Raw genomic sequence first — 25,369 nt, 5'->3', positions numbered from 1 at the left:
GGATCAATTTATACTGATTTAAAGAAATGGTTTATGAATTCGTAGTGCTATTACAATTATATATAAATAATAAATAAAACTCTTTATATTTCTCTTTAATTAAGAAAATGTTGAACAGAAGGTTTTAACTTTCTAATTAAAAAAAAAACTTTATAGTAAAGCTCACCACAAATTTGTCGGCTCTCTGTTGTTTCACTTTTTAATTTCAATTTGAAATCAAAAAATTTATTCAAAAGGTGTTAAGAAAAAAATCATAGGTCTCAACTAGCCAGGTTTCTTCCTCAGTCCCCTTGGTTCTTTTTTCATTACAATCATTTTAGTTATTTGATTTTCAATACAGTTTTCAAGAATATGTATATTACATACAGTAACTTGTTTTTTGTCAACCATATATAGTAATGTGAAATGTGAATTTGTATATTAGCCATAGCTAGTGTAACTGCTATACGTACCACTTATACTCTCAGTCTCACGGCTTTGCTTAATCATCAATCATTGTTTGGATCGAAAGTTCGAATAGTTAGTTACTAAAAAGGGATGTAATTACTAATTAGGTTAATGTTGTATGGTGAAAAGTTTAACATAGTGGAAGAGATGTGGTTAAACTCTATTGAATGATGAGTTAGTTATAAAATTTAGCAATAATCTATGGTAACTATTTTTTACATAAAACATAAAAATATTATTCATTGTTGACCCCCAACATTTGGAAGAGGTTGAAAACCATTCCAATATTTGGTTTGACGGGGATAAAGTGCGGTTGAAACGGACCAATTCTATTTTGTTGTATGCAACTATCTTAGATTTATGTGTAATCATTCTGATTTCTTTAAATTATAGTTTGCGTATTGACTACGGTTAGGTGTATTAGGTTTTTTTTTTTTTTAACAACAGATGTATTAGCTTTTTAGCTCCGTGGTTGTGATTTGTGAGCTCTACCAATGAAAAAAAGTCAGCTAATACTTGCACTTTTGGAATAATAGTTAGGTTTCCATCGTCAAATGCGCCCACACGCATAACCAAAAAGGCTAGGCTAATCTTATGAATATAGAAATAATTGTTTTGAGTCAAAATCAAGATAAGCTAAATGGTGCCACGTTAATGAAGAAAGATTTATCTTTGGTAATCTTTAATTTGAGCAAATTAAATAGAACTAACTTTCCATATTTATATCGTTTGATCTCACCCACACAGTTGGAGCCCAATCTCATTGCCCTTATCTTTGACTTACTCAAATTTTTTATTGGAAATTTGTAGATTTTTTCCTTTGCATGTATTTTCCATTTCTTCTACTTCAGAAGTAAACTAACAATATTTTGTTAGCATTAGAGGCAGAGTTATTGGTGTAATTCTTTCATGTAATTTACAAAACCAAATTCATAAACAAAATATCGTTTTTAACTTCATCCAAAATACCGGAGAAACAAAAAAAAACGGTGACACTACATTAGAAAAAAAAATTGATCCCGTCGTAAGGTTTTAGTGTGTGTGTGTAAGTGTGTTTTACATGATACCGTGATAAGTTTTAAGACTACTTTTTGAGTATGTTGTTATTAAGTACAATCAGGTAGATAAACAAAGAACTTATATAACGTGATCGATTTCTGCAATCTCCCAAATGTTATACTATTATGCATAAAAATATATAAGATAGATGTTAGATCACTTTCTGTTGCAATCCAAACTTCGAAAGTTTTTAAGATAACAAAAGAAAGACAAAATTTGTATTTGATGGACCACGGACAAAACCAAAGGACCACTTCATAATATACATTGGATTTTTTTTTTTAAAAAAAAGAATATTAGTGAAGAAATATACACACTTTGCATCAGGATCCTTGAGATTGTTTTGTTTTAATGCACCTCCACGACATCCCCAGATTTTGGGTTTTCTTTTCTTATAAACACGTACGCACGTGCTATATCATGGCAATAAATCAATGAATTAAACAGTTATTTTAGTTGACTTATGTTTTCGATCTTCAACAGCGATATTTTTTTCTTTCTACTACAAAACAATATAGATGCTGTTCCAATAACTATTCTTTCCCACTGTTTCAAGCGACATTTTCACAATATATATTCCTCAAGATAAATTTAAATAATCCAACGTATCGAGCAAGAAAATATATACTCCTCAAGATATTTTCAATATTCCCAGACCAGAGAAATCGAGAAAAAGAGCTTCAATAATCCAAAACTGAATAGCAAGTAAATCCAGTACTAAGAAATGAAAGTTGAAACTTAACAACTCACGGGAACAGTCGCAACTGAATATCTGCATCGATAAATACAAACTCATACAATAATTTAGTCATTTATTTTTTTTCTTGCAAAGTTATGGACTATATATATATATATATATATGGGTGTTTCTTTTTATATATATATGGGTGTTTCGGACCAAAATTTTTTCTTATTTCTCAATTTAATGAACTAATGATCATATTGAAACTCTTTCGACGAGGATATTTATCGACTGACCAAGATCATCTAGATGACGAAGGCTCTACTAACCAAAACTAAAGATATTATAGAAACGATATGTCACATATGTGTGTTCAATTATCAATATGTATATATATATATGTGTGTGTGTGCGTGTGAAGACCACCGGTGAGGATTCAATCGGACACGATCCGACGATGTGAAATGGAAGAAGCAAAGCTGTGTCGTTTTTGTATGGTTTGATACGAAACCAAAGCTTTATGTCAGCTAAATTTCCAGACAAAGTGGTCCGACGGATGTGTCAATCAAACCTGTCCATCAACGGAAAGAAAGACCTTTATTACATTTTTTTTTTTTTACTTTTTGTATTAAAAAAAACAGATATCGGATCATTGGATCGGGTTTTGGAGTAGACCCATGCAAAATTATGGGTTTTCTTAAAATAAGGTTTATAAAATGGAATTTATTAAGTAACTGCAGGTTCTATTACCATATAAGGTAATGATATATTTTCAACTGATATTATACGCGACGTACAGATTCTTTTTGCCTCTAATGATGAGAAGTGCGATTAGTCGAGTGGACACTAAAAGTTATCTCAAAGGGTTTTTAATTAAGCACATGACTGAAAGCAATTAATTATTGAAGGACAAAATAATTGTTCATTATAAGATCATATTGATGGCTGTGATCGACAAGGTGCACCTAGCTAACGTAGACGTGCATACTGCGAAATAAACTAGGTGAAAAAAATCAAAGGAGTGAAGTTGAAGTTAAACCGATCCGGTTAGACAACTAGAATCGTAGTGTGTTGTGTCGGCCACCGTAGTTGGAACGGCAAAGCGTATTTAGGTCATTTACGGCCGTGCAACTTCTTTCATCACCCGGCGAATATTTATTCTCTAAATATTAATACATTGTTTTTTTTTTTGGTAAAAAATTGATACATTGTTTTCGAATTGAATTGAATTGACTTCTTATACTAATTGACACAGTAGTAATATCAAAGAGTAATTAGTAAATGCTCAAAAACGCAAGAAAAACGTACATGTTAGAGATAAATTAGAGGAAAAAATGTATAAATACATATCATGTCAAAATTTTTGTGTATGTGGAATGTGTATTAACTCGAAAATTTGTGTGTAGGATAGACTTCTCCTTGAACTCAAGTCATGAATGATTTTGGATTGTTCAAACAAGTATCACTATTAATTGATTTATATATGAGCTAGTACTTGCAGATTTCATCTGAATTAAATACTTATCCAGTGAATATACTAACTATAGTGATATAGTATCATCCTCAACCATAACGACAAATGATAGTAATGATTTTATATTCCAAAATTTTGGTTGTTGTTTGAATTGCTGGCAATAAAATTCGTTGATTTTTTTTACTGTTATCATCTGAAACGAACAAGAGTTATTGCACTAGATGCAGTAACCACACTTTTCATTGACATCAATTTTGCTGACATCATTGCAAAAACAGAGTAAACTACTTTTAAAGAAAATACACCAAATTGTCATCTTTTAAATTACCATTCTTTAAGCTTGTTTTCGTTGTTAACAAAACAACTGTCGACTTGATTAGCTTTTTTTTTTTTTCTACTCGACTTTGCGCTGAGTCAAATTCAAAATTACGTTAGGCTGCATTAAAAACAAAACGAAATTTATAATACTATAGTTTAAGAACGTCCTCGTCGTTTATGCAAATAACGATAACATGACGACAAAAAAAAAACGATAACATAAATGGAATATAACTGCATGATGTTAATACACTAGTGTAGTATCTTAGAGGACCCTAGTAAGAATTAAAAAAAAAAAAAAAAAGAGAAGCCCTGTTAAAAAAAAAGACCTTAATTATGCCTAAATTCGTCAATTTAATTTTTAAATAACCTAATAATATTCCTATCGTGACAAAACTTTGTGGTTTTCACTTCACCGAAAAAAAAAAAAAAAAACTTTGTGGTTTTTAGCAGAAATATTTACGATCCTGCCCCGAAACACTACACTCCTGACTCCTCCGAGAGCGACTCACTTAGCCACTTCGTCTCTCTCCCTCTCATCTAGACGCAGTAGTATTGGAGAAAAGCTAGTTTGTTAAGCCGACGGTTACATTCATCTTTTTCTTTTCAGAAAAGCAACCTCCAAGGCTGGACAGGCTTCGAAGCGTCTTGTACTGATCGTATATATTTATGGATGGAATGTGCGGTTTCCGTTCGTCGGGAGACTATTCGGAGAAAGCCTCGATGATGATGCCTTCCGATTACCAGTCCCTTCTTTGTTCATCCGCCGGAGACAACAACAATCGCGTCTCCGGCGTTTTTGGATCGGACGAACTCCTATCAGCGGCAGCTTCCGCCTTGTCTTCGTCGGCGGAGATGGCGCCGCGTATTCGAAGAGCTGAGGATAATTTCATCAAGTCCAAAATCGCTTCTCATCCTTTGTATCCTCGCTTGCTCCAAACCTACATCGACTGCCAAAAGGTGATTTGATTATTTATAACAAAAGATCAGTGCATGATTTTGTTCTTTATAAGGTGTATTAAGTGTCAGTGACTGACTTTTACATGTTCTTCCGAAGCATATATTATATGATCATTTATCGTTTTCACTAATTTTTATTCATTGCAATTTTACCCTAAGATAATATGGGGATAAGCTAGAGAGAGTACTGTGTTTTTAGATATGAGTTTATGGGAAGCGACAAACAGAAACGATGTATTTACTTTACTAAATTTCTCTATCAACACAACAATTCAATTTTAAAGCTAATGAGTATGATTTTTTTTTTTTTTTTTTTTGTTGCAAATTCTCTCAGGTGGGAGCTCCTCTGGAGATAGCGTGTTATCTGGAAGAAATTCAGCGAGAGAGCCATGTGTACAAGCGAGGTGTTTCTCCGTTTTCTTGCTTTGGAGCTGATCCTGAGCTTGACGAATTCATGGTTTTTTTTACTCGCTCATCTTTTTGTCTCATGTTTGATTCCTCAAAAATTCATTTTCTTTCTATAAGTAAAATTTCTCTGTGTGTGCAATGATTCTAGGAAACGTACTGCGATATATTGGTTAAATACAAGTCCGATCTCGCGAGGCCGTTCGATGAGGCTACTACTTTCTTGAACAAAATCGAAATGCAGCTCCAGAATCTCTGCACTGGTCCCGCATCTGCTAGACGTCTTTCAGGTCAGCACTAAATAAATCTCTGTCTCTTCTTCTCTTTCTAGTTCTCATCTACTGTTGATTTCTTCTTTGCTATGTTTTTTTTTCTGTTCAATCTCATACTGTTTTTAAGTTTTTATTGATCTTTGTGCTTGATCTGTGGTCTAAATTTTACAAATCGAATGGATATAAAAATCTTTCTCACTCAGAACTTTCCCTTTGGTGCTCCACATATCAGTTTCTGGGAATCGATGAAAATCTTCTGACACATGAATTTTTTTTCCTTTAATATATTTGCTTTTTCAAAATAATTATAACGGTGAGGAAACTGTAAACGAGTAACGATAAGTTTACCAGTAGATGAAATTAGGAGCTTAGTAAATCCTGTTAGGCAAATATTAATAAAACCCTAGTATTGGAGGAGATATTGATTTAGTTCATATTTACTCCATTTTCCTTCAATGGTCGTGTTAGTTTTGGCAAGAGACCTTGGAAAATAGAAAAAGCATGCTTTAGACGACTGATCCATGACACAGCTTTGTGCCATCAGTTATGGTTATGGTTTAGTCGTGGGGGCTTTAGAGGGCAAGGAGTGGGTGGGATTTTTCTCTGCTCAACAATATTTTCTTCATAGTGCATGATTTTTTGGTGTGTCATATACTATTCTTTTGTTGCTTTATGATATAGTTGTATTATTTATCTTCTCTGTCAGAAAGAAAATGGTCTATCAAAGCAAAAACTTTTGCGCTAGAGATTCTGATTTTGACGTTTCACTGTCGTACTGAAAGTTTTTTTTTTTAATTGCTTCTTTTCCAATGAAAATCCAATGATAGAGAGAAAAAAAACCTAGTCATAAGTTAAGTTCCACTAATAAATGCCACTGATTTTCTTGAGCTTGTTGTGACTTTCATGTTTAGATCATCTGAGTCGTTATTGCTTATTTTGTTTTCATCTTCATTAAGAACATGGGTAAAAAACAAAATTTTATCAGTTCTTAGAGTTTCCAAATTCTCTTGGTGAGAGGCCCTGTTTTTAAATCAGTAAACCAAATGTTATAGTCATCTAATATTTTTTTTATTGAAATTATAAGCATGGTGGTAAACAAAGCCGGCAAAAGTCTAACCCTACCGGAAACAAAGCCCGCAGAACAAGTAAAAATCCCCGGAAAATACATGTTAATTTTTAATCTAGTTTTCTTAAACAAAAGTTCATTAATTAGAGAAATAAAATCCTATAGTGAAAGTCGTTTTTTTTTATAAAAGGGAGGAAGTAGTTGACAACCAACTAATCCAACTTGTTTTATCATTGGATACATTAGGGTCTTACATTTGATGTCTGTGTCATCCAATGTATTCATTTCACATGTATAACATCACTCGTGTGCTTATTATTTACGAACCTCTCTTGACTCTCTACACCACTAGAAAAACCTAATGTATTGATCAGGTCAAATGGTTGGATTTTGTGTTACTTTCGCCCGAAAAGGCGAAAATAAATATTTGGTAGATCTCAAGTTCCATTAATCTGAGCTTATGGGCATGGAGATTATAATTAGCCATTTCTGGACAAGTGGTTGTACTTTTTTGCATGGCGTGGTTAAAGTGTTTTGTCGTCTTTTAATTTTGTTGGAATTATACTTGAGTAAATAAATGATTGATGGTAACCTCTTTGTCTATAATTTTTTTCTGAATTCAGAAGGATGCAACTTGGTGAGTAGTTACATACAGCCCAAATATGGCAAAATTAGGTTTTTTCTCTTGAAGGGCTGCTTTGTTTGCCTTGTGTGGTTGCTTTTTCGTCTAATGAAAGAAAACCTTTCACTATCTTAGGGATTTTAAATTAATCATTTATTTCTTCATCTCCACCTGACAGAGCTAGCTGGAAAGAAATGGAACTAAAAATTGTGGGATTCATCTTTTATAGGCTTCTTGTTATTGTGCGCTGTCTTTTGTATGCAGATATCAAATGCAGCTTTGGTTGTACTTTGTTAGCATTGTTTAATTTCGAAAAGTTGTTAATTCTTATCAAATTATTTAATTAATTGGACTTTGCTTAGGGAATCATGTCCAAAAGTTCTTAAAACAGATCAGTGCAGCTTGAATTGTCTATTAGTGGGCGAATGCTTAGTTTATAATCTTATATTTTTAATGGTTGGAAGTACAAACTAGCCTTTTTGGGGCTAATCTCATGTATGCTCTTTTTGATTGGATATATATATTGCCCTCTGAACATCTTTTTCTTGGCCAATGGCTTTTCCTGCTTCTTAAATCTTGAGAAATGAGTTTCTTTTCGTTTATCTTAAACTAATTAAAAAAACCCTCATATGTATTCGTTTCAGCTGTAGTTTCAGAGTCACATGCTTTGGTTTCTTTTCGTGCTAATATGTTTTGGGAATAAACCGAATCTTCTTTAGTCCATTGATGTTTTTCATCAATTGAATTCCCCTCTCTCTTTTTTTTTTTCGTTTCTTGCTATATTATGTTAAATGACAGGGTTGGGGATTTGCTCATGTACGCAAGATTAGTTGGTATAAACTTCAAATTTGTGCCTTTGCGGTCAATTTTAGGTTTGGTATTTTTTTTCATCCTCGTCTGATCTTGTAAACATCCAATCCTGTATTGGTTACAATGATATCCATACGCAATATTGCATCCTTATGGATCTTAGAGCGTAGGTTAGCATTGTTTGCGCCCATCAGTTTGATATCGAAATCTACATCAGAATGCCTTAGAGAAGCCAAGTGTAAGATTTTACTACAACTTTTAGTGTTTGCATTGTAGAATACTCATTGTGTTATAATCTAGACTAGCTATGCACGTTTGGCCTCCATGCCTGGAAAAACTTAGTAGGATTGGAATTTGCAACAAAGTACTCAGTGATGGCACATTAGTTGCTTCACCATTTCTAGTCATGGTCATTTGAGGAAGCCTTGTGTATTGTCTTGGACATAGTAGGGCTATATAGAATAGTCATTTGGCATCAAAGAAAAGAGAGAGAGAGCGTGATAAGCTTGAATTAGCAACTTTTTAGGCTATTTAAGTTCTAAATAGAGAAGAGGCTTTAGATGGAAGAAAAGGATTGGGTGCATGGAATGGTCGGGTGTCACATGGACTCCCGTGGATTCCGCTGGTGGATCCCTTTTGTGACCCAATAGCAACTTCTTCTTTAAACCCTTTTTTTTCTTCTGATTTTGATTATAAAGGAAAAAAGGGGAAAAGAAAATAGGGGAGAGACTGAGAGACATGGGGTTTCACTTGTGTACAACACAATCATCAATGACGAATGCTTCTCCACTCTCTTCCCATCTTTTTTCAACTGTTGCCTAGTGGTTGTCATTTCCTCTGTGCGTTGTTCCCTTACTGGGCCGTGCTATTATTTCCACATGTCTACTTTTTATTTCATTTTGGAGTCTTTATATATATATATATATATAAGTCATATATATATATATAAGTCTATCTATATTTTATGTATCAGTGCATGTTGTCTCTTTTGCTATGCATTGATATTTTGAAACAAATTCGGTTAATAGGTAAAGAACAAACTAAAGTTACTGTTGGACATGTCTTCCTTAACTAGCAAAGGTTTAATGGATGGGTTTGAACTATCTTTGTCTGATTTGTCTAGGGATCAGCGGCATTCATAAAGATGTTCCTTGCATGCATGTATAGCAAAACAATAACACATTCATGTCCAGGATGTTGAATTTGAAACAATGATTTTATTCTATATAGTTTCTTATTTCCTCCTATTTTGAAATTTTACAACTTGTTCCTTTGCACTAATGCTTTAGTAATTGTTGGTATTAAAAGCTTCTTTTTCTAATCACTAAGTGGAGATTACTTGTTAGAAAATTCTAGTGCAAATAATTTGAGCATTAATGGAATCAAACTTGCATAAAGATAATTTAGTTTGGTAGCAGCAAAGCAACATTATGGGGTCAGTATAGTCATAAGTAAAGGTGGTGGCTTTACGAAAAAGACCATAAGTGTTGTGGAAGCGTTATTTCCGGGGGTCATTCAAACTCCAAAAAGGCTCAGAAAGGTAACGTCGTCCTCTGACAAGTGAAGATAGAAGCTTAACTGTTCAGTCACTACAACAGTTTTTTTGACTGATCAATATGTGAAGCCTCGAAATTCTCTCCCTATCCTTTGTTTTTCCTCTTTTAACCCGCAGCCCTTGGTTCTCTTCTTTATATGCATTTTAGCTCTTTTCCTTGTGTTAGCTATTTTAGCCACTTGGCCATTTAGCCGAGCTTACTTGTAGACAAGTATCTTAGTATTAGGCTATTAGCTATGTTTGGTAGTGTTTTCTAATCTAACTATAGGCTTTGAATGGATAACAGAATAAATGCAGAATAAATGCAGTTAATCTATATATAAAATGATCTGTTTTTTTTACCATTCACAAATTTTATGCAGAACAAAAGATATTAATAGAAAATTAATAGATCTGCATGTAGATCTTTAATACTCTAAAAATCAAAGAAAAATAATTTTTTTCCAGAACTGCTGTAAAATAGTAGCTGTTCACCTAGTTCTACATGAAGATCTTATTTATTTTTTTATTAATATTTTTTTGATTTGCTTAAAATGATCTGCATTATATGATTTGTGCACCATTCAAAGCCATAGTAGCAGAATTTGCTTTCTTCTATGTCGAATTTTACTGCCATGCAACCTCCTACAAAATTTTATTATTGATTTTACACGTTTGGCTCATACGTGGGAGATATCAGATACGCTATATTGATCTTCCGCAACCGCATGACAATATATATTCTTCCTTATGTGAACATTCACAGATGATGGTGCGGTTTCATCTGACGAGGAACTGAGAGAAGGTGATGACGTAGCAACGCAGGACGGCCAACAAAGAAGCAATGACCGGGATCTCAAGGACCAGCTGCTGCGTAAATTCGGTAGCCATATCAGTTCATTGAAACTCGAGTTCTCAAAGAAGAAGAAGAAAGGGAAGCTACCAAGGGAAGCAAGACAAGCACTGCTCGATTGGTGGAATGTTCATTATAAATGGCCTTACCCCACTGTAAGTGTTTTTTTTTTTTTTTTTTTGTTGAGGCTTTTCTGATGGAGACGGACAATAAAATCATAGACGAAGTTTTTTTGTTTCGGTATTTTTATCATTTCCTAGGTTAACATTTTGGTGTGTTAAATATTTACATCCTAAGTCTATTAAAAATGTGTGTAGGAAGCCGACAAAATAGCTCTGGCTGAAGAAACGGGTCTGGATCAGAAACAAATCAACAATTGGTTTATAAACCAAAGGAAACGCCATTGGAAACCTTCTGAGAACATGCCGTTTGCTATGATGGACGATTCTAGTGAAACATTCTTTACCGAGGAATGAAAAAAAGAAACTACGAGGCATATATAATGCGTTGTATAATTTGACATTGTTTTGTACCAAAGAAAGCAAAAAAAGAAAAAAGACAAAAAACTTTGGTAAATGGGGGCGTCATGGCAAATGAATGGAACTCCTAGGCCAAAAGGAAAAGAAAAAAAAAGGTTACATGTACGGAGGAGGGCTTAACGAATAACGACGACCCTTTGTATTTATTTAGTGGCAATATTGTGTCACAGAAATCTTTCTCTGGTCCAATATGATGGCCTCCTAATTTGTTGTATTAAACCTTTACTTAGATAGAGTGATGTGTCAAACTCATACTTTATTCTTGTCAGGTTTTCTTTAATTGTTCGCAATTAAACTATTTTTCTTTATATAACATCAACATTTTTTTGTTTGTTTGTTAACAACCTGCATTGAACATGATATATCGATCCCTCATTATTGTGCATAATCTCATATAGTTGATTACTCCCTCACTAGTGTACATATTCTTATTTTATTACTCTCATAGACTATGTCTATAAACTCATGTAATCTTCTCAAATATACAACTCAATACAGTACAATAAACTTCAATATTGTATCAGAGCAGTTTAATCTTTTTGCATTCTATGAGAGTAATTATAAGGAGATTAGGTTCAATAATGAGAGATTAATCATTAAATTATGTACAATAACGAAGGAATGACCATAAAGATCAGATATTTTTCTTGATTTGTTATGTGAGTTTATCCTTAACATAAACTATCAAATAATTTAGTCCGATCTTTAGAAAATTGATCCAATGATTACCATATCTTTGTTTCATATGGGTCTTAATGGGCCACAGTAAACCGTATTGGGTCAAGTGAATTCGATAGCCCACGAATATCAGATACTTCATACTAGCAATGGTGTGACTAGTGGAGTAAAAAGAATCTGACTTCACTCTGTCACGCCCTTCAGGTGGGCTTCGCCGGAATACATCCCGCTGGTTCTCGATCACGACGGAGACCAGTGGTTGGTTGAGTTGGCTGATCGGAGGTAACTCATCAGCCGAATTTGTAAAGGAAGAGTTCCTTTTTTGATGTTATTTCCTGTGTATTATTAGTTATTACACAAATGAACTCACTATCGCCATTGCATATCTTCATACGTTATACAGATTACTCAATTTCACATCTATATATCTATACTAGCTATAGCTTCTCTCACTGGTTTTATACAAAAAGTTTTGATTTTTGTGCTTTTAGTTGTTCTTATAGTACCATTCTTTCAAAGGCTCATCATCTACCATAAAAGGAACTTTGCGCGATAGTGGCAAGAGATGCACAAGCAGCTGAATCTCCATCAGAACCATCTCGGAACTCCATGATTCTTTCATCCATAAACGGAGGATTACTTGGCAACGGCAAGTTTTCATCTTTGTTCTTTAGCATCCGCAACACCTTTGACATGGATGGTCTTAGCGATGCGATTTCTTGAGTGCACAAGAGACCTATTTGAACAACCCTCACTATCTCCTTTTTGATAGAGATACTGTCATTTTGATTCTTCCAGTTCAGGTTTGGATCATATATTTCCTCTAACTCTCCTGATTGAAAATGCTTCCATGCCTTTTTTTAAAAAGCCAAAACAAAAACACACCAATTAGCATGAGAAGTGAAAGATGAAAAATCAGTTTTTTTTTTCTTTTGTGGTCTAACTTACTTCTGTAATCAAACTGTCTGAGTAATCTGACATTTTGCTTTTGGTGTTCTGCTTTCCAGTTACAATCTCTAGCACAAGAACTCCGAAGCTGTAGACATCGACTTTCTCTGTTAGCTGACCATGTGCCAAGTACTCCGGAGCCATATAACCCCTGTAGATTCACAGGTATTGGATCAGAGATTCAGAACATATTATTTCAAGTTTCTGAAGTAACAAAATCATATCTTTTGAAGGAAAGCTGCATTTTTACTGAAGAAATACTTACAAGGTCCCTGCAATGGCAGTGCTGATATGGCTCTTATCCTCCTGGAAAGATCTAGCCAGGCCAAAGTCAGCGATTTTAGCTTGAAGCTTTGAATCTAGCAGGATATTGCTTGCTTTAATGTCTCTGTGGATAATTCTCACAGTCGACTGCTCGTGCAAATACACCAACCCTTCAGCGGTTCCAACAATGATCACATATCGTCTCTGCCAGTCTAGCGTTTTGCCTCTGTTAACATCTGCAAAAAGTAGCAATGAAGACAGGTATAGAGTGATTCTTGTTATCAAGGATTCCAATGAATAGTATTTGATGTGTTACCGAAGATGAATCGATCAAGGCTCTTGTTCTGAAGGTATTCATAGACGAGGAGACTCTCTGGTCCTGAGCAGTTGCAACCAAGCAGCCTGACAAGGTTCTTATGTTCAACACTGCTGATAATGTTTACTTCATTGTAGAAATCTGCTGCTCTGTGTCTGTTGTTGAAGAATAACCGTTTCACAGCAATGTCTCGTCCATCAGGAAGAACCCCCTTAAAACCAGAGAGATGCCACTAGAATCACTCATTTGCTTCATAACAAGATATGTATAGTTGCAGAGAGAAAGAAAAGAAAGCCACTAGATCATATTCATACAAAGCCACTAGATGATATTCATACCTTATAGACAGTTCCAAATCCACCTTGTCCAAGCTTGTTCGCGCTGTCAAATGATCCTGTGGCCTTCTCCAATGTCGAGTATTTGAAGTTCAAGCTACTGTCCGTTAGCGTTTTGGCCATTTTTTCGACATCATTTGGTCCTAAAGAAAACACCAAAAACCTCGGTAAGTAGAACAGATTGATTATTCCTTTAACGATTTATCAGGAATCAGAAATTTAGAATGACCTCTTCTCTTCTTCTGTATGGTTCGGTGTTTGCAGATATAAACTCCTATTGCTATTCCAACCATGAAGACAACCACAGAGCTAAGAACAGAGACCACAATCACTACTACAGAGCCTACAAAAAGTCAAATTAATCGGCAAAAAAATTGTCAGTTATGATCAATCTCAATGCAGATTCTATAGAAAAGATATATCTTTTTGTGTGTGGTCACCTCTGGATCTTCCGTTTCTTGGTATCTTATTCAAGAAATCTTGATCAGAGTACCTAAGAAAACATCCAGTGTGAAGCGCACGTCCCTCTGACCATGGCAAGCACTCATTAACCACAGAAGCAGAAGCATTCTCCAAACACTGTTTACAAGACTCAGGACTCAAGTTTCTCCAGCAATTCGCCAACACAAACGCAGATTCTTCAGATTCACCAGCGTTTGCAGACGCACGAGCGTACCCTCCATTCCCAGGAGCCTCACCAACAGCTTTCCTCAGCACTTGTCTCACGGCGTCCCCGAAAGTCGACTTCTTTCTCGTCGTGTTCCCACACACGACGCTATCTTCAGGTCCTTTGAATTCGTTGTAGAAGCTGTAGTTCTCAGCTCTCATGAAACAACCGTCGAGGAAGATTCGACCTCCGTTTTGAGGATAACACTGTGGAAGAATCGTTCTTGCTTCTGCGTAGCAGAGGACACAGTCGTTTAAAGGGAGGTCTCCGTAGCACTGAGCGAGACCGTAGTTAGCGTCTGGTCCTGAACCGGTGAGAGCGACTCCGAAACCGCTGGTTTGAACTTGTTGGCTGATTTTCTCCATTGTGGCTACGAAATTGGGGACGTAGACGGTTTCGTTGTGCTCCGGGAGTGGTGAGCAATTGACTTTAACGGTTCGAGCCCTTGCGTCTCCGGTGATTGGACGGAGTGATGAAAGAAGAAACATCAAGAGACATGGAAGATACAGAGGATGGAGATGAGTTGGTTCTTTCTTCATTTCTTATGTTTTTTGGTTGATTGAAAGAGAACTCCTTTTGTTTCGATCAAGGGTTCTGTGTTTTGTTTCAGGGTTTGAAATTGGGAAAGAGGAAGAAGCATAGATTGAAGAAGGAAAGGAATGATGATATTGAGGAAATTGAAAGAGTTGAATTTTTCAACAGCTTAGACTTCTTTGATCAAATGGGTGTGTGTAATAGTCAACCTAACTTGCTGTCTTTCTCTCTCTACTGGTTAGTCAAAAAGTTAATTTTTTTTTCTGTTTTTCTTATGAGATTTTTGGATATCTTCGAGAGAGAGAAAAAATGTGGAAGTTTCTTCTCGGATTCACACTTGGAAACCAGCACGATCATGTATTCATGTTGATGTTGAAGTCTTTGTCTTCTTTCAGATATTTGTCGGTTTTTATAAACCTAAATACGGTGGACGACCAATTATTAATTGAGCTAATCTGAAAGTGGAAGCCGGTTCGGTTTAATTGGATGATTCCCTTTACCGAATTCATTAATCAATTTCATTCATTTAGTTTTTCTTTTTCTTTCAATATTTTTCTGACAAGGTAACATCGACAATTCGACATCCCTTCCTCCATATTCAATTTTCTGAATATTTAAGAATATAACAACTAACAAAAAAAAAAAACTTCACATGTCCGTTAGTAAGACGGCGTTCAAAAAAATAAGATTAAGAAACGTAAAATGGATAACTGACGTTAGAATACCTTAAAAAAAGAAAAGGAGAGAAATGGTGTAATGGTAATTAGTACATTTAAAGTTAAGAAATTTTCTTAAAAAATTTACCAATTGTCAAAAGTTTTTTAGTCAATAAATACGAAGTAAGTGGGTAGTAGTTGGACAATTAATTCAATGTTGAAAAATGCTGAACACAGTTAGTTAGAAACAGGGAAAAAACTTTTCATATACTCACAACTCAGTATAACAAAAAAAAATGCAGACGTAAATAAACAATCGTAAACTTAATCATACTATAAGTTATAAACAAATCTAATGAATCGTAAACCAAATCATTAAACCATTTTACAAGAAATATGCTATAAAAAGATACAATTTATTAACCGGCTCCACACTCAGATGAGTTCAGCTGCGATAAAGCAGAGCCAGCTCAGCATAAATAAACAAAAGATACTACTATATCATAGACATGTCGATTACATTTTCTTCATTCAGAAAAGTTGTTGCAATTCTATCTTCTTCTTCCTTATAGATCTCTGGATCTGGTGTGAGGAGATATTTGTTTTATGAACATTGGTCTTCCATTTCTATCTCCATCTCATTCTCTTATCAATTTCATATGAATTCCTAATTTGTTTGTATCAAAAGTATCATTGTAATGTTAATTGCATTTTCTGTTGTTTAGCTTGTTCTTTCTCTCTTAAGATAATCTTATAATGGATATTGCTATCCAAATATGTAAACAATATAGCTTTTATATAAAGAATATGAATATCAATGAGAATCGATAGTTCAAAATCTGACATGTCACCAACTTGAGCCTTAACCTTAATCCTGACTTTACTACAGTACAACCTCTTTCTATTCTACTGAACAATTTTAGTACGGAGTTTCATATCAGCTTCAACATTCATTTGGTTTGACATTCATTTGGTATGTCATTATTGGAAATAATTTGGATAGCAAGATGTTTAGCAGACACATCTTGGGAAAATGATATACTTTTTTTGTTTTTCAGATTCCTCAGAAGGATTGGCTCGGTTAAACAACAAATATGGAGGTTCTGAGCATTTTTCATCAGCAAATACATGGTGTGGCAGACACATCTTGCTCTCCAAATTATTTCCAAGACATATTCGTTAAAAGATTTGCATATATCCCAGTTTAAGACAGTTTCCAGATAAAAAATATCTTCCTATACAGAGATATATTTTTTTAATAAATATTTCATGTATCTAATTTTATTTTTTTGTTTTCGTAGTTATAAATGTTAGAGCTCATTATGACAAACACATTGAAATGGTTCATTTTCCAGATTTCTTCACTTTATTTCTTCACTTTATGAAAGATTTCTGAATTTTTGTGCATGGAGAATTCTGTGAAATCAACCATCTCCATATGCTTTTCATAGAAATATTGCTACAACATAAAACTATGAAAATGAAATAAACAAATCAGAAATATGAAATAACATACTTATTTAAATATAAACTGATTTATTAAAATATTACTTTCATGTGTAATAACCGGCTACTGCCCTAACATTGTAATGGAATGTAGGCCGATGTTTAAACATCTACCGGTTGCCATTGTCAAAATTACTCAGATAAATAATTTGTGTTGTGTTAGAACAAAAAAAAAGTAATGTATATCTCTGTCACCCAAAAAAAATGTAATTTAAAATGCTTTGTTGTCACACTCACATCTCATCATTCAACAGCGACTTCGATTTCATGAGAATACCCTGATCGATTAATGTTTTTGGAATTGTGATTAGTACATGTCAGTTACTTTAGAAATAATTTTGGAAAGTTGAAACGCAAATAAATTAGTGATCAAGAAACACTATTATAACCTAACATACAAATCAAGAACAGACACAATCACACAACAAACGGTAACAAACATTAAAAAACGGTTGTAATCTTAATCTTACTATGATTATAATCTAAAAACAAAGCTACCGAATCATAAAAAGAGACTAAACCGGAGTCTGCCCTCCACCATGTGAGCTCTAAACAGTGTCCACTTCCTAGCTTATAAGACATTGCCGTGGCTCATACGTTACCCTCAATTAGTTACACACGATTAATTAACATCTCAGTTTCTGTACATATAACACAGATTCCAGAATCCATCAAAAACGATTTTGATATAAACCGATTCTAAAGCTCATCTAGGTTCGAAGAAACTCTCAGATATGATGTTACTCCTCGAACCCGAAGATTGAGTCTGATCTTGCTGATGAGAATCCGTCGTGTGAGAGTGAGACATCATCTTTCTCATCTCTGCAACACTCCCTGGATTCAGAAACGGCGGTTGCGTCGGCGTTTGAATCTCCAAATTCCCTTTCATCATTTTCACAACCGCAGACATCGCAGGCCGCTGATCAAACGCTGCTTGAACGCAGAGCAGCCCGATCTGAAGCAACCGCGACGCTTCGATCTCGTTGAAATTATCCCCCAAAATTGGATCCACTACCTTAGTCAGATTGCTTGTTCCGTACAAACTCCATACCTAAATATTTTTTGTTTTCAAGAATTCAAGAAAAGGGTTTGAGCTAAAAACCAATCCTTCAAGAAAAAAAAAAAAGCTAATTGCTTTCAAAGAATTACCGTTTGGAGAATCGAACTAGCGTCTTGTGACAAGGCATTGTTACGTCTTCCTGTGATAACTTCAATCATAAGAACTCCAAAACTGTAAACGTCTGCTTTCTCAGTCAGTTTTCCTCTTACCACATATTCTGGCGCCATATAACCTCTGTTTTCACAAGTGCAAAAACTTCAAATTTCAATCGAAAAAAGATGGTACGTATAATCAAGGTTACAAAAATCAGTTTTGAGACATTACAGTGTACCGGCGATGGCAGTGCTGATGTGAGTCTTGTCCTCAGGGAACAATCTAGCCAATCCAAAATCAGCGATTCTCGGAGTAAAATCATGTTCCAAAAGTATATTACTCAGCTTAATGTCTCTATGTATGATTCTCAGATTCGACTCTTCGTGAAGATACGCCATTCCTTCTGCTGTGCCAAGTAAAATCTTGAACCTCTTCGCCCAATTCAAAGGTTGAACATCTTGCCTTACTAAACCACAAAAGAGAAGTAAGGAACCACTAAATATATTTATTGGGACATGGTAACCGCCAAAAGAAAGGTTTAGGATGAGAAAAAACTAACCAAAAAGATAGTCGTGGAGGCTTTGATTCGCAATGTACTCATATACAAGAAGACTCTCCGGTCCAGTTATGCTACATCCCAAGAGCTTCACAAGGTTCTTGTGATCGATTTGGCTTATTAGATTGACTTCGTTGAAGAAATGATCCACCCATTGTTTTGTGTTGAAGAACAGTCTCTTCACCGCAACAGTCTTACCGTTAGTTAGAACTCCCTATTCCACACAAAAAAAAAAAGTCCAAAGAATTAACCAATTGAAGAATAGGAACATCCAAAGAAGAAACTACAAAGAAACAGAACTTACCTTATATACAGAACCAGATCCTCCTTGTCCTAGCTTATTTTTGTCGCTGAAGTAATCGGTGGCCCTCTCGAGATTCTCATAGGAGAAACAGAGATTAGATTTGTTGGCAAGCATGAATAGTGACCCTAGTTGCTTCTTCTCTACATTACATTACACAAGAAAAAGAAAAAATCTTTACAACAACTACTCAAACTTCAATGCTTAATCTCAAAAACTATGCTACTTCTGGACCAAATTGATTCAACAAAGAACTCAATTCAGAAACACTCAGAAGTCACAAACCTCTTTGCTTCTTGGCGCGTTTCTTTTTAAACAAGAAACCAGCGACAGAGACCAACAAAACAAAAGCCACCACCGAAGATGTAACCGCCAAAATCACAGCCAAACGGTTACGACCTGATCAACAAAAATTGTTGCTAAGTCAGTGTTCTCTCATAACATTCCACAAAATGCTACAACATATACTAATTCTAATCACATTTGAAGCTTATCTACTTACCACCGTTTCCATCTGATGTGGAGTTTCCAGAATTGTTGTAAAACTTTTGAGTAGAAAACCTCATATAACAGCCAGCGTTAAGAACTCGACCTTCTTCTTTATCCAAACAAGAACCAATCTTCTCTGAAGCTTTCCTAAGACACTCAACACATCCACTGCGATTAAGAGGCTCCCAACACTGAGCCAAACCATGAACCGTCACGTTACGTCTTTCCACAAAGCCAGCATAGAATCCACCATTTCTCACCGCCTCCACGCTCATATTCCTCACTAACTCCGCCGCGTTATCCCGGAACAGAGTCCGGTTTACTCCGGTTATCTCCTTCTCTGCACAAACCGTCCGGTCTTGCAAACTTAAGGTCTCGTTGAAGAAATTGTAGTCGTCATACCTAAACAAATGATCAAATCGATATAACCTAATCAGACCAAAAAGTTGAGATTTTTGCAAATAAAAATGTGAGATTTTTTGTGAGTGAGATGAGAACCTGATGTAGCAACCATCGGAGAAGACTTGACCACCACGAGTGCCTCGTTGAAATGGACGGCAACGAGGGACTTTAGCTTTGATCTGAGCGAAACACAAGTCGCAATCTTTCTTATCGAGATCTTTCATACACTCTCCGTAAGCGTAGACGGTTAAGTTTCCGGTGCCGTTGACCACTTGGCCGTAGCCTTTGGCTTCAACGAGTGGTGAGACGGCGTCCATGGCGGCGAGGAAACTGGTGACGAAGAGACTTCTCTGCTGCGGAATCGTTGTTCTGTTGCTGCATATCTGAGCCACCGTCTCTCCTCTCGAATCGGAAATTACAGGGTTTAAGAGAAACCCCAGAAGAAGAAGAGTGAGGAGATGTAGGAAGAAGAAAGAGAGATTGGATTTGAAATTCGACATCTTTGGTTTTTGAGTTTAATCTTTTGAAATCGAGCAAGGTTACATTTGTTTTGGTTTTTTTATCTTTCCTCTGTTTCTCTTCAAACTGATTTGGAGATAGAGAAAGTTGTGTAATTTCGATTTTCTTCGATTGGGGTTGTTGGGTCAAACGAAAAAAGAAAAACCCTGAAATGGTTTCAACTGAGTTTTTTCTTCTTTTTGGGAGAGATGATGATGGGTGTGGAGAGTCAACGGAAGACTTTCTCTCTGATAATTACTTCATAATTCAACGAAAGAGAACGGTCGCATTTTGGATGGTGAAATGGTAAAAACGACGCCGTTTACAGTTATGGATGAAGCATTACGTCATCGTTTTGTCACTTTTCCCTCTCTTTAATGTTCTGCTTTGGCACCCATTGGCCTTATGTTTAAAACATTCTGTTTTAATGTTCTGTTTTTTTCCCTACTTTGTTTCCCTCTCTTTAATGTTATGTCGTCATTTGTGTTGAACTAGTTACAGTGTTAAGATAATTATCAGGAGACCCTTTCTTTTTTGGGCCGAGAGAATTACGAGATCATCTACAAAAATAAATAGGATTATCATTGTTTTTTGGGTAAATAAATAGGATTATCATAGTTTAAATTGTTTTAGGAGTTTAAATGTGTATCAGGAATTCCAAAATTTCTATCCAGCTGCTAAGTGCAAACAATCTAATTTTAATTATTTAAGTCCCGATTTTTTTCTTCTTTTATGCATTTATAGTCACAAGTCTATAGTATATCTATCTGTATATGTTATAATAATAAGAATGGTATAACAGTTGCAAAAAATAATTAAAATAAAAGAAAACTGAAACGAAAATGGGAAAACAAGCAATCTGAGCGAAACATATTGATAATAATTTTCTTAAGAGAAAAAAAAATAATAGTAATAATAATTTGTAATTCAATTATATGGTAGTTTTACGGCGTGAAGTAAAAAACTAAATTACACACATGAATAGTCATGAAACTAAGCACAGACAGTTGAGGATCAATATATATATATATATATATATGGAAATTTTCTGAAACGTTTTCTTCGTAGTATAGGTATGAGAAAACATAAGCAACTTAAGGACCAGGTCTCTCTGCCGTATTGTGAAGGTCGTCTCTAGATCAAAGCAACTTCCAATCATTCTTTTGAATTTTGATGGCGTAATCCGTACTGTGAGAGCCAGCAACAGTCGTCTCTAAGTAAAAGCAACTTCAATTGTTATTTCTACACCTCTATTCATCGACCACATCTTCTTCAACCTTCAATTTCCCGCACATTTTGTATTTCTTATATTTTCTGAAAATCAATCAAATCCTCAAAGATGGTCTTTTGTGAAAATTCCGTTTCTGGTATAGCATCATGTGAAAGCCCTTTTATTGCAAAGGTATGATGCTCGATAGATATGCTGTACTTTGGCTGTGAACAACATAGTGTGTTTATTTTTGTTCATTTTGAGATCATAGAAAATAATTATTAAAAAAAAATCAATTACACAAGTATATGTGTAAATGTCATTGACTTAATTTTTTTTGTTTACAGTGAGTGCATTACGAAAGTATCTCTGCTTTTTTTACCATTTATTGCATAATTTCTATGAGTCTATGTTAATCATAAAACATTAGTAATTTACAAAACCTAATTGAAAGTCCGTGACTATTTCAACGCAAGATCTGGATTTTGTCACGGATCGCAATGTATAATCTAAAAAGTAACGCGGTTTGTGAAATTATTGGTACAGATACGGAGTCTGACGACGAATAACAATCAAATTGTTAAGTCGCTAAAACATAAAAAAAAATTAGGGAAATTGTCGGTAGTTCTCTGAAAAAACAAAAAAAAATGTAGACCTCTGGGTCCCTTAGTACTCGACGTATAGAAGCAAAACGACCAGCTTGTGATGATCAAAAGTCGGCGTCAACGTCAACTCCAAGCTACTAAAACCATGCTTGTAGCATTATTGATATCTACTTGCATTAATCTATGCATTATTGCCAAAAACAAAATCCTTACAATCATACTCTTATCTTAAGAATCTAAGCTAGACCGTATATTGAAATGACAGTCACTAATACTTTGGTTGTATATTTTTCTTTTTGTTGTTTTTTGATGAAATGATGCGTTTAATTTGAGTCTACGATTTGATATGCTCCAAGACTTTTCTTCGGCCGACGAAACGAATAAATCCCGAGGTTGATGTGCACGTTAGTCAATCAATTTCAAGATCTTAGGATTAGTTGCCAATTTAAAGATATATAATTCCATCTTTGACTTATGTTTAAGGTGTGCCCACCAATTGCGCCGCCGCCATCTAGAAACACCAGTACATGACTAATTAGTAAAGTGATATGATAATTTCTTGTTTTGTTTTCGCAATATCTCAAATTTATAATCCATAGAAAGAAAGAAGACTCAACAACTCACTAAAGAGATGGAATTATAGTATGAACAAAACTAAACAAATCAGAATTTGCATTTTTTGTAAGGAAGTTTTGCTAGTTCTCCCTCTAGCAGCTCTCGCTAAATCTCAACCGTATCAATAATGTTTTCATGAATCCCAACCGCAGGTATCAATAATGTTCAATCAGTGATATCAAAAGTTCCACAAATTTTACAAGATGTCACTACTACCTCTGACTTTGGTGGATTGAAACATGTTTATCAGTGTAAGAATTTTATTTTTTTTACAGTAATACATGCATTAATTTTGCCTGCCATTATTTGCTATCTTAGAATCGAAAATCATAAGCCAAACCCTTTAATGCCCATACGATTGATGCCCTTCATTATACGTTGGTTTATTATTTTGTTATTGTTTTTCAACGTTGTGGGTCATCAAAAACAGTTGATAACGTGTAATTTACATTGTGGAAATTATGGTTTTGATTTGATGGATGAGTTTCAACAAATATCTAAAACATGATGGGGCAAATTACAAAAAATTATAATAAAATAAAACTTGTAAGATAGAACAAAAAAAAAGATACAGTAAAACCTCTATAAATTAATAATGTAATGTTGGGACCATGATATCTTATTAATTTATCGTGATATTAATTTATAGAGAAAATTTGCTTTCCGCATATAATTTTCTAAAAGTTTTATTGGAATAATGTTACATTTCAAAATTTTAACAAATCTCATAGTATTAATTATAATTAACAACCATAATTATCGTAATAAAATAATTTTAAACACTATATTGAATTGTCCATATAAAAATATACATGTTCATAAGTTTAAAATTTATAAAAAAAAACCATGGCTACTATCAGTATTACTGATGGATAAAGTTGAAGATAACACTACAATACATTTAAAAACATTTACAGATAAGAAAATCAATTATTACATCAAAAAAACATCATCAATTTTGAATATATATAGTAAAACAGCAATAAAATTTACTGATATAATAATTAGAGAAATGAAAACCAATGAGATTTTAAATTTAAGTAAAAACATATACATTAGTCATATTTAAGAATATTATATTTACATATATTTGCATAAATTTATATAATTATTAATTTATGTTTTTGTTGGGACCATATATTTACATAAGGGTTTAAAAAAACTTATTATCTTATTATCTTATCGAAATTTGATGGATTTTTACATTGGTCCGACTTAGGACCAGCAAAATTTATTAATTTATCGAATATTAATTTATAGAGGTTCTACTATATTCTGTTTCTCAATGGGCTTTATTAGAGATTTTTGTCAACATGGGAAAGCCCGAATCAGCATGGACTGGGAATTAAACAAACGGCCATTTTGCAATTTGATTCATCGGCCATGAGTCCATGACAGAGCTATTTTGAAGCGTATAGTGAAGAATTGAAAATTCTATAATTCGCATGTCCTCAAACAAAAACAAACTATCGAAGGCAAAAAAACGCATCATAAGACCATAATAACCAATGAACTAAATTTAATATGTCTCTCTAATTCACCGGTGACAAATTATTTCAACTCTTTTCCTCAAAGAGTACTTTCTAAAAATATCAACTTTTCTTTAGCACATGCATACACATATAAATAACCAAATTCCCTCTCTTCGTGCAAATAATCAACAATTCTAATCCCACAAACCTTAAAAACACAGCTAACATATACATACACACAAATATATAACATGTCACCAAATCACCACCTTGTCACGGTGGTTCTCCTCCTCCTGACGGCGAGTCAAAGCGGCGTAGCAAGATCACCGGGTGGGCGAGATCCATGCTCTGTATCGGATTTCAAGGTGCTGTGCAGATCAGTCGTGAAGGGCCAAAAAAACGTTAACGCAGCGACGGAAGTTTCCATAAGAGAGCTGATGAAAAGAACCAAAAAGGCGAAAGAAGCCGCCGCGAGTGGCCGGAAAAGTGGCGGAGGACTCAAGACATGTTACTCAAACTACGATAGTGCGCTCGAGAATCTACAAAAGGCGTTGAATGACATTAAAAAGAACGATGGGTTTAGCCTTAACATCAATCTTAGCGCATCTTTAACGGAGTTTGATACATGCAACGACGCTATGGCCGGTGCTGACGCATCGAATGTGTTTGCTAAATCTACAAACATTTTGCATGAAATGGCTGATAATTGTTTGGCCCTCTCTACCCTCGTTAAGCAGTAATGATATCAAACAAAATGTGATTGTTGAGGGTGGAAAACAAAAGTTTCTTTCTGCATGCGGTTAGAGATTTTTTTTTTTTTGGCTTTTTGTTTTTTGTTTTTTGCGAGGGTTCTCGTTTCTTGGTTAATTTCAAGAGTTTATTTTAAACAAAAAAAATCAGAAAATGGAGGAAAAAGAAGAGAGAGATTCACGTACAGTTTCGGTATGTTTGGGCACACATCGTATGATTATTATGATAAACATACATTATTCAGTATTTTAACAACAAACTTCAACTATAGTTGATGATGTTTCGAAAAAAAAAAAAACCATTGCAATTTAGTAGAGTAGCTGGATGGGTTAGACGAGCCCATGTAAAGCACAATATAACAAAACTTGAAGCC

At 34.6% G+C, this 25,369-nt stretch overlaps 4 protein-coding genes across 4 annotated transcripts; 2 read left to right on the top strand and 2 right to left on the bottom strand.

The window, feature by feature from the left end:
- Nucleotides 1-4,524: 4,524 nt before the first annotated feature.
- LOC18008076 (homeobox protein knotted-1-like 2) lies at nucleotides 4,525-11,164 on the top strand. Its single transcript, XM_024155224.1, has 5 exons — nucleotides 4,525-4,940; nucleotides 5,275-5,397; nucleotides 5,497-5,635; nucleotides 10,416-10,657; nucleotides 10,820-11,164. The coding sequence occupies exons 1-5, from the start codon at nucleotides 4,650-4,652 to the stop codon at nucleotides 10,976-10,978; spliced, it is 954 nt and encodes a 317-aa protein (XP_024010992.1). The 5' UTR covers nucleotides 4,525-4,649; the 3' UTR covers nucleotides 10,979-11,164.
- A 907-nt stretch (nucleotides 11,165-12,071) lies between these two features.
- Nucleotides 12,072-15,155, bottom strand: LOC18009066 (cysteine-rich receptor-like protein kinase 2). Its single transcript, XM_006390813.2, has 7 exons — nucleotides 14,023-15,155; nucleotides 13,812-13,925; nucleotides 13,586-13,725; nucleotides 13,248-13,458; nucleotides 12,933-13,167; nucleotides 12,668-12,818; nucleotides 12,072-12,573 (listed from the first exon to the last, which is right to left on the bottom strand). Exons 1-7 carry the CDS (start codon nucleotides 14,786-14,788, stop codon nucleotides 12,244-12,246), a joined length of 1,947 nt encoding a protein of 648 aa, XP_006390875.1. The 5' UTR covers nucleotides 14,789-15,155; the 3' UTR covers nucleotides 12,072-12,243.
- Nucleotides 15,156-17,325: 2,170 nt separating this feature from the next.
- LOC18008072 (cysteine-rich receptor-like protein kinase 3) lies at nucleotides 17,326-20,538 on the bottom strand. Its single transcript, XM_006390812.2, has 8 exons — nucleotides 19,943-20,538; nucleotides 19,458-19,846; nucleotides 19,241-19,354; nucleotides 18,959-19,098; nucleotides 18,658-18,868; nucleotides 18,330-18,564; nucleotides 18,095-18,239; nucleotides 17,326-17,996 (listed from the first exon to the last, which is right to left on the bottom strand). Exons 1-8 carry the CDS (start codon nucleotides 20,344-20,346, stop codon nucleotides 17,652-17,654), a joined length of 1,983 nt encoding a protein of 660 aa, XP_006390874.1. The 5' UTR covers nucleotides 20,347-20,538; the 3' UTR covers nucleotides 17,326-17,651.
- A 3,897-nt stretch (nucleotides 20,539-24,435) lies between these two features.
- LOC18009129 lies at nucleotides 24,436-24,986 on the top strand. Its single transcript, XM_006390811.2, has one exon. The coding sequence runs from the start codon at nucleotides 24,498-24,500 to the stop codon at nucleotides 24,984-24,986; it is 489 nt and encodes a 162-aa protein (XP_006390873.1). The 5' UTR covers nucleotides 24,436-24,497.
- Nucleotides 24,987-25,369: the final 383 nt, after the last annotated feature.

The sequence above is a fragment of the Eutrema salsugineum genome, unplaced genomic scaffold (genome assembly GCF_000478725.1).
Source record: "Eutrema salsugineum unplaced genomic scaffold, Eutsalg1_0 scaffold_9, whole genome shotgun sequence".
Classification (NCBI taxonomy): domain Eukaryota; kingdom Viridiplantae; phylum Streptophyta; class Magnoliopsida; order Brassicales; family Brassicaceae; genus Eutrema; species Eutrema salsugineum.
Note: the sequence above shows the minus strand (reverse complement) of the source record. Positions and strands in the feature narration are given on the sequence as shown.